The following is a 9,240-nucleotide window of genomic DNA, read 5'->3' as shown; positions in this document are numbered from 1 at the left end:
TGAGTCACTTTCCTTCTTCTAGGCATCCTCTCTCATGGCTCTCTGCCCAACTCCCACCAGGCAGGGAGGATGTGCCTGTCACAAGACCTCCTATGATCTTTGGGGATGCTTCAGAAAAAAATCCCGGAGGGTGTTGGCTCAGTAGTCCTGGGCCTTGTGCCTCCTCACCCTAGATAGAGGTCACAAAAGAGGCTAGACCCCCATCCTTTATGCACAGAATCATCATTCAGAGGAGGGGCACGTTCTTGCTTCTCCTCATCCTTACCTTTCTACATCTTGCTAGCAGTGGACACATTGTGCAAAGTGCTGGGATCCAGTCAGAGGAACCCTGTACCACCTCCTCCTGGTTCGATAGGATGCCACATAACCCTGGATTTCCTTAGGGATCGGTGAGGCAGGGGCATCCCAAAGACCCCCATAAGGAAGTGTCAGCACTTCTTGTGCTTATTCCAGCTCTTGGCTCCTCTGTGATAGGTCAGACACCTGGTTTCTGGACACTAGACGTTTCACCCTCCTTCTGTGTCTCTAGCCCCATCTTCTTCCTCATGCTCCATGCATCTAGAGCTTTCCCTATGATCTCCCTCACTGCTCTAGTGTTTCAAGAGCACTTTCAACCACCTTATTATGTCCACCTGGGCTCTCAGTTGGCCACCAATTCCTTAGGCCTGAGTAGAACCTTGCCATGGGAAATTCCAGGATCTATACCTCCAGCTTTCCAACTTTGGTTCTCTATACATCACCCCCATCCCCAACCATGGTCCCTTCCCAGCTCCTCACTCACTCATATGAGTCTTTGTTCAGATGCTCTCACATGTGAAAGAAACTTTTCTTCTCTTGATAAAAAGTCTTACTCATTAACACTACCTTCTCTCTCCTTACAACTGGCAAAGTGTCTGTACTCTTTCCAAGACCAATTACTTGACTTGGGTGGGTATTTACTTCCAATCCCTTACCTCTGTACCACCACATTGCTCTAGCAGTTCTCCTTTCCCTTGTACATAATCAATTTACGCCTCTCAACTAGATCTTCTCTACTGACATCCAACATGCTATATCTCCCATCTAAAAAAAACAAACCAACCCACTTCCTCATTGTATCCCACTTCCTTACCCAGCTATTCCTCATTTTTCTGCAACTCTGTGGAACAAAACCCCTGAAGGACTTAATTATACTATCACCAACAGCTCTCCTCCATTCCCTCTTGAATTCACTTCAGTCACACCTTTACCTCTATTACTCTGGGATCATATGCCCAATCATCTAATGAACATATGCATTTGAATGTCCAATATCTATCTATAACTGTACAAAAGTGAACTCCTAATTACCCACCCACCCCCAATCACACATGCCACCCTACTCCAATCATAGTATTTTTTAAATCAGTTAATGGCAACTCCATCTTGTCAGTTGTCCAGGCCAGAAACGGTGGTGTCATCTTTGATGGTTTTTCTTCTCTGTCCACATCCAATCTATCAGCGAATCCTGTTTTCTTTACCTTCAAAAAGAATCCAGCATCTAAATAGTTTTAATCACCTCTGCTTCTACCATTATTGGAGTAACCTCATAACTAATTTCCCTATTTTTACTCAGCTCTATTCCCCAACACTCTATTAGCACCACAGCCTAAGTGATCCTTTTAAAATGTCAGATCTAAGCAGATCCTCTGATAGGTCCCCCATTTACTTGAAGTCAACAGCTTCGTAATGACCTTCTAGGCCTTATCCCACATGCCCCCCTTACTGCTCTGACCTCATCCTCTACTATTTTATCCCTTGATTATTCTACTTTGGGCTCGCTGTCTTTGATCCTTGAAATAAGCTACGTAAGCTCCAACCTCTGGACATCTTCATTAGCTTTAATTTCTGACCAGAAAGCTCTTCCTCCGTTATCCATGTGGTTTACTCTCCCATCTCCCTCTAGTCCGTGCTCGCACGTTAACTTCTTAGTAAGATCTGTCCTGAACTCCCTATTTAAACTCTCACCTATTTCTTCTCCAAACTCATAATCTGTTTTTTTTTTTTGCATATATTTGGTCACCTTCTACATACTATATTTTTTTTACTTATGCTTCTCTTATCTCTCTCCCTAGTGCACCATCAATGTAAGCTCACTGGGGACAGAGCCTTTTTCCTCTTTTGGTCAATGTATTCCCAGCGCCTATATAAGTGCCTGGCATAGAGTAGATGCTCAACATTAGTAGAATAAATGAAAAAATGGATGAGTTGATGCCAATTTATTCTCCATCTTGCCAACCTCATTCCAATCCCTCAAACATTTTGATATGGTTTTTGATTATTGTAAGTATTTCTCCAGCAAGTCACTGTTCTCTGGTATGTTGTGCCCATTGATCTGACACCATGCCTTTGCTTATGTTGTACTCCCAGCCTGTGGAAGCCTCTCTACTCCCCACCTCCCTGATGGCTAACTTCTGCTCATCTTTTGAAACTTAGTCTACACATCATCTCTCTCAGGAAAATTTTCATGAACACCCCCCAAAACTAGGTGAAATGCCTTCCTATGTACTTTTGCTTACTTACTCTAACCAGCTCTTACCACACTGCTTCTGGTGACTTTTTAACTCTATTCCATGACTCCATGAGCTCCATGAGAGGAAGGTCTGTGTGTTGTTCACCATTGTGTCCCTAGTGTCTGGCATAGTACCTTGCGCACGAAGTACTCAGATATTTCAATTACTGAATGCAAGACTCGGCTCAAAGTTATTTTTACTGTGACCCTTTTGGGGACCTTCTCATCAACTGTTCTTCATTTTATGAGGCATCTATTCCATGCATCTGAAAGGCAATGATGATCAAACAGGCAACAGAACTACAGACGGTTCCCAGTTGGTTTATCCCTTAAAGGTCTAATCAGTAACAACAGAGCATAGAGAGGAGAGATTCTGTTCTTTGCTTTTGATATCTGTCATATTAGCTTTGTGCTTTTGATAAACACAAAGCACTTCCTCAAAGATGGAGCAAACCCCTCTAAAAACCTTCCCTCTAGATTGCGGCCATATATAGAAGTTACCCATGAATCATGCCTCTGGGCCAAAAATGCTCTGGATCCCTGGCCACTACTGCTTGTACTATCCTCATGTCCATATTGCTCCTCTGGGCCCAAAGACACTATGAAAAGCCATGATAGAATTAAAGCCTGATTTTTACCTTCAATGTATCTTAGATGAGTCTTCCTTTTCTGCTCAAGTCCCTTTATCTGTAGTTCAAAGAGTTGAATGGAATGTTGACCCATCTGACCCAACTGGAATGTGAGTTTAAGCTTTAATACCATATGGGAAGTACTATCTACCTCCTCTACTCTCTCCACCATATACCGCATTGAAAATAAGGAGGCACAAACAGGTAGATCTTTGGTTAGAGATATAGAATATATTTGGAGAAGGTCCTGCTTCACTTGCACATTCATGGAAATGATGATGACAGCCTTTTGCAGGGGGATGCAGATGACTGGGAAACCATGGACTTCTTTCTGGACTGGGTATTCTCCTTGCATAGACCAGTACCTTCTGCTGGGGTGAGAGTTGAGACCTGGGATGGATTTTCTGTTTGAGTGGCACAAGTCAACTGAGGACAGTACTTGAAGCTGTTGCGGGAAAGGCACTGGAACCAGGTGTGGCTGGACTAAAGGGGGTGTTGATGCTGTTCATTGTCTATGCACTGGCAGGCATCAAAGAAGGTCATGCCCTCCTCCTCTGTTTTCTTCAACTTAGCTGGCTTCATAGGGCCTTTGGTGAGGGGTGGACTCTTCTCAACATTTTTTGTTATGGTTTTGGCTACTGTCTCATCCTTAGAGAGAATGGATTCCTTATGCCCTTGACCTTTCACCTTGGGGTTAATCCAGTGTAGAAAGTGCTTCGTCTTATTTCCCAAGGCAGCTTCTGTAGCTTCTGCAAGGGTGGGGCACTTGTGAGTATGAGCTGCTTTTACCAGACCCTATAGCTCTAGGCTCTAGAAAGTGTGGCCCTACAAATTTTGTCCCTGCAAAGTTTGGTTCTGAAAAATGTAGCCCCTTCAAACACTGAACCTGAAAATTTGGCCAGCAAATTACGGTCCAGTAAGTTGATCCTGTAAAGTCAGGCCGTTTAAGCTCTGGGCATTCCTGATTTGGCATTCTTAGCCTAACTATCTGCCCTACAGACCATTTGTATCTGGATTTTTGCCCCAAGGAATCCTGAAGTATGCCCTAGAAACTCGAGGTGAAGGAGAGCTGGTGAAGGTGCTGACAGGGAACGGTAAGCTGAGAGGATGGAGATGGTGGCTCTACAGATTCAGACAGATTCAGATTAGTCCCTACTCACTCAAGGCAACCATCTTGGTAAAACTGAAATTCTACCCCGGAAGAGCATGGGAAGTTAGGGCTCTGGTAGTTCTACTTAGAAGTGTCTCTGCTGGCCCCTGAACCTCCTCAGAGTAGATGTTCTCTCTGGTTAGAGAGAATCTCTACACTACACCCCTTTCTCTGTGAATCTCTGCTATTTTGAGTTTCCCTGGGTCCTGTTTCCTCTGCTGGAGTAGGAAGTTGTCATCACCCTTGCAGAGACCTGGGGTAAGGGGTCCAGGGCTCCTCCTCTGGCCTGAGGTTGTTTGCCCTGACCTCTAGCTAAACACAAAGTACCCGGGCCTTTGTTATGTCCCCACTGGGCTGTGAGATCTTAGAGGACCAGTGGGAAGAACCATAAGTACTGCTCTGGAATTATCTTGCTTTTGGTTCTGTTATACCACCTTAGTTTAGTTGCAAGCTGTTCTTTAAGGGGAGGTCATCTGGGATACATGGGATGTCTGGTCGGATGGGGAGTTCCTGGGGCAATATTTTCCCTTGCTTTTTAGACTCCTAAAGGACTCTTAGGCACAGATATTCCTTGGGACAATCACAATTTGTTCCCTGGACTCCTTTGTCTTTATGAGATTTCCCAAATGTATCTCCAATAATTTCTTTTTCAGGTTAAAATTGTTTGGCCAAAATGGGTGTCTTGAGTGCAGAGGGGCTAGCAGGGTTTGTCTGGCTCTCTAGAAGCACCATCTCTGTTCACCTATACTTTAGTCTGGAATGCTTGTGCACTGTCCATGCAAGTTTCATTGGCATCTTGAAAGCATGGCTCAGGAATTATACATTGATGTTTAGATGAGTTTGAGCCAAAGGCTCTGTTGGAACCCCAATAGGCCAGGCATAATCTCTGAGACTGCTGATTGGCTAGTGATTTCCAGGGCCATGCCCTTGGAAAGAGCCACATAATAAAGAGCCAGAGCCCTGACAGGAAGGCCAAACTTGTCTCCCATTTCTCAATAACTCCCTGGGGGTACCCACACAGGTGCTGATCAGGGTGATCAGTGACAACATCTGGGGAAGCTTGTTGCTGATGGTCTAGATGAACTTTGGCAGCTTTGGGGATGCTCCAGGAAAATACTACTTGCCTCTTCAGAACTGAAATAGGCTTCCCTAAATAGGTAGGTCTCTAGGTCTCAGGAGAAGAGTTACTTAACATGTCTCAGGGAATATATTGTATGGTTCTCTGCATCAACAGAGATCTTTGGGCAACAGCTGTCAAGCCCCACTAAAGCCAGGGCTGCCTGTGCAGCAGGTGTCACTTCAAGGCTTCAGACTTGGCCAGAGTTGGAAATGGGACATTGATATGGGCTTGCTGTTATTCAGATGCAGAAACTCGAATTCAGTAACATGGGAAGAAGGTGGGGCTAACTGAGGTGGAGGAAATTTTAGACAGCACAGAAATTAAGGAGAAATCATTGAAGAGAAAGGAGCTGGGGGTACCCCTTTTGTGTAGAAATATCCAGGGGCAAATCATTGTGCAGAAAAGAGGAACCATAGAAAAATACCTGTGTTTATGCTACAGATAACACACTGATGCCTCGGTGTGTCCCCCAGACAATGGACAGAGACCACTTAGTAACCAAAAGTGGTAGAGGATAGAACCAGACCATGGAGTTTTGGATTTACTTACATTGCTATTTGCTCTGGGTCCACAGTGGATCCTTCAAAACCCCAGAAAGTTTGGGTGAACTGGCTGATCTCCCATGAACCCCAGGTCAGGGAGAAAAAAGCCCATCTTTTCAACAGAGGCCTTAGATATAGCATTATGATGAAAGAAATGGCTATTTTCTCCTTCAGGTTTGGAAAATATTTGGGGCGTGTGATACAAGCTGCCATAGGAACTCTTCTACAGATCTTGGAAGCCCTCAGGCGTAGAAACGCATGCATTTATATATCTATACTTAAAGATACCTAACAGCTCTTGTGACATAGGAATAGTAAGTGAAAGGATTGCAAGGCCATGGAATATTTTAGGTTCATGAGCTCTGGGTTCAGAGAAAGGAAGGAAATCAGGTATTCAAGGGCTGCTGACCTTGTTTCTCCATGACACATTTGGAATTGCTCTTCTTCTTGTCTTGTTGGTTCATAGGAATCCTATGCTCCTCAAGGCTTGAAGAATACAGAGCTCCTGCATCCCAGGACATATTTCGTGCTTGAAACTCCTGCTTTCGGTGGTGTTTAGCCTGGTAATCTTGGATGGTGGCTGCACTGGTTGACTGTGCAGTTGACTGGACTGAGGATTTCTGATCAGTTAGCTGTGACATGGAGGGGGTTGTAGATGGAAGTGAAAGCTCTTGGGAGTGATGGGAACCTTGATTCTGCCCAAAAGACGTACTAGACATGGAAAAAATCTCTGGGCAAGAGGAGGCCCGTGATAGCCCTGATGAAGTGGGAGAGACCAGGGCGTTCTCGCCCTCCAGCAAATGCTGGATCTCTAGAGCCACAGCATTGCAGATGATGCAGGAAGGATCTGCACACAGGAGCCTCCGCACACTTCCCTCCTGAGGAAGCCAACCTTGTCTAGGAAGAAAAACATGGCAACAGTTAATGATGGAATGACAAGTGTGCGGCCTGGAGATTAGCCCTGCCCTCCCTAGTTCTTCAAAGCCTGGGGCCTGCAACCCCTGGGCTTTCTAGAATAGTCATGGTAGGCTGGGCTGAGAATCTGGGGCTTGTTGGGCAAGGTCTCAGACAATCCATGGGAGCGCAATGCCACAGGAGACTGGGAGGTGGAGTGAGTCCTCTGTTGGCACTTGTTGAGAAGCTAAACCAGGAAAAGAGAACAAGGAAGGGGGAACCAATGTTTGGCTGATGGGGCATCTCCAAGGATATCACTAGGTTGAACCTGAGTCTATCTCATTTGGAACTAAGAAGGCTATAGCCTGGTAGGTAGAGTTTCCAAATTGTGGAAAATGAGGTCCTTGTGGAAACATTGCTTTCTTGAGACAATAAGGTGTACACAACACACCTTGGGAGACAATCCCATTCTCTAGAGTTTTTAAGAAGAGGATGAGATCATAAGCTCCTGGCTGAGGGCTGTCCCAGGAACTGGCCTCTTTGAAGACAGAACCAGAGTAGGTAATGTCAACAGGGTTCAGGGTCTGTCCTTGAAAGGGTGTGGCTGTAAAGAGACTATGACAATGGTAACTTATTTATGCACATATTTGTCCATTCTCCTGCCTGTATAACTTGTCTTGTGGCTGAGTGCAAACCCATAGAGAGTGTTTAATGAATTATGCAGTAGTCAAATCCCAAACTGCAGGAGCACTGTGAGCGTAGCTCAGAGCAGAACTGGGAGACTCCTTCCTCCTGAGACATCTGAACTCCCCTCTGTCCTGGCACCCTCTCAACCAGTGCTCCAGCCTCTGCTGTGTCTGGCTCCCTCCCAGCTATTATCCCTCTCCTCGTTCCTGCCCCAGGACCAGCACAGAAATCATCACAGGCCAGATTGGAGTCGGGAGACTAGGAAGAGCAAGAGATCACCTTTTCATGATAGAGAGCAGCTCCCATGGCTTCTCAGCTTCTTTCCAGGAAAGTCTCCTAGCTAAGAAACCAGGAGACAGTGTTATGTGGAACAGGAGAGGCTTCACGGATATCCTATAGGCAGCTGAAGGCCTTTGAAAGAGAAGAGACTGAAAACCCCAATACTCGATGCTCTAAGGCATGTCTGGGTATGACTTAACCAGTTACCATGTGTTGTGCCTGAGCTAATCCTATCAGTCCTTTACAACCACACTGTGGCTGAGGCAGGATCTTCAGATGCCCATTTCATGGATAAAAGACAGAGATGAAGTAACATCCACAGGGTCGTAAAACTAGTAAATGACACAGTTAAAGACTTCTGCCCTACTTCCTCATTCTATTCCCTGCAGGTAAGGTGGAGAATTTTGGAACATTCTCAGGCCCAGATTTCCCACCCAAGGAATTATTCTGGGAGAATTTGTCAACTTGGGGAATTAGACATTTCGGTGATTAGAGCACCTGGCTCTTGACACTGGAAGTCAAAGAGGGACAGGATCTATGGGGATCTCATTCACAGTGGAGGGGAGTCATAGAAGAGACTGAGATTTTACCTCTTGATGTTCTATATTTAGCCCTTTGTTTGACTCTCTGGTGGTGCTAAAGATAAAAAATAAAGTTAGAGTGTGAAGCTGGGGCACCCTTTTCTTTTCACATCTAGAATGAGGCAAACCCCACAAATATTTCCCAAACTTTTTCTGTATACCAATTTTATATATTCTCCCATCTTTCTTTTTCCTATTCTACATTTTCACCCCATCATTTCCTTTCTCATTTCTGATTCATTTGGAGGCTCTTCCATACTCCATACCTCCACCCCCATTCCCTGAACAAGTTCTGCAGAGAGATTAGAATGAGACAGGAGAAAAAGTAGAACAGATTAAAGAATGAGTGGTCTAGTTGTCAAAGGATTTTAGCTATCCAAGACTCTAAATGTCTACCAACTAGAAGAACCACCTAAACTTGGAGCTGTTCTGGGATTCAATATGGAAACCCCCATTAAAGGAAAAAAAAAAAAAGGCAAGGAGTAAGAGTAATAAGAGAAAGTGAGAAGACAAAATCTTATTTGAGGCTTAATCATTTCAGTCATGGTCATAATGTTTTCCTACCCGGCAACAGCTCCTGTTAGGTCTCGACCTTAATTTTCGATTGTTCTTTTTCACTTGCCAAATAATTAATGCAATAATGATGATGGAGCCATAAGTGTATAAGGGATATCCAATATCCCACAGTACAAAGGTAGGGCTCAACATAATCTAAACCTCACTGGCCATCCTCTTCCTAGGCTTTCCAGGTCTTCAACCTAATGCCACCATATTCTAGACCCTGTCATCTCTGCCTCACAGAGGATGGAACCAGACCATCAGACTGCA

At 44.8% G+C, this 9,240-nt stretch overlaps 1 protein-coding gene across 1 annotated transcript; it reads right to left on the bottom strand.

Annotated features, from left to right (window-relative positions):
* Positions 1 to 3,391: 3,391 nt before the first annotated feature.
* Positions 3,392 to 9,120, bottom strand: FAM205C (family with sequence similarity 205 member C). The gene is made up of 5 exons (XM_016130198.1): positions 8,977 to 9,120; positions 8,422 to 8,467; positions 7,832 to 7,892; positions 6,381 to 6,868; positions 3,392 to 3,908 (listed from the first exon to the last, which is right to left on the bottom strand). The coding sequence occupies exons 1-5, from the start codon at positions 9,118 to 9,120 to the stop codon at positions 3,643 to 3,645; spliced, it is 1,005 nt and encodes a 334-aa protein (XP_015985684.1). The 3' UTR covers positions 3,392 to 3,642.
* Positions 9,121 to 9,240: the final 120 nt, after the last annotated feature.

The sequence above is a fragment of the Rousettus aegyptiacus genome, unplaced genomic scaffold, assembly GCF_014176215.1.
Source record: "Rousettus aegyptiacus isolate mRouAeg1 unplaced genomic scaffold, mRouAeg1.p scaffold_m13_p_3, whole genome shotgun sequence".
Taxonomy (NCBI): domain Eukaryota; kingdom Metazoa; phylum Chordata; class Mammalia; order Chiroptera; family Pteropodidae; genus Rousettus; species Rousettus aegyptiacus.
This window is presented reverse-complemented; position numbering and strand designations above follow the sequence as displayed.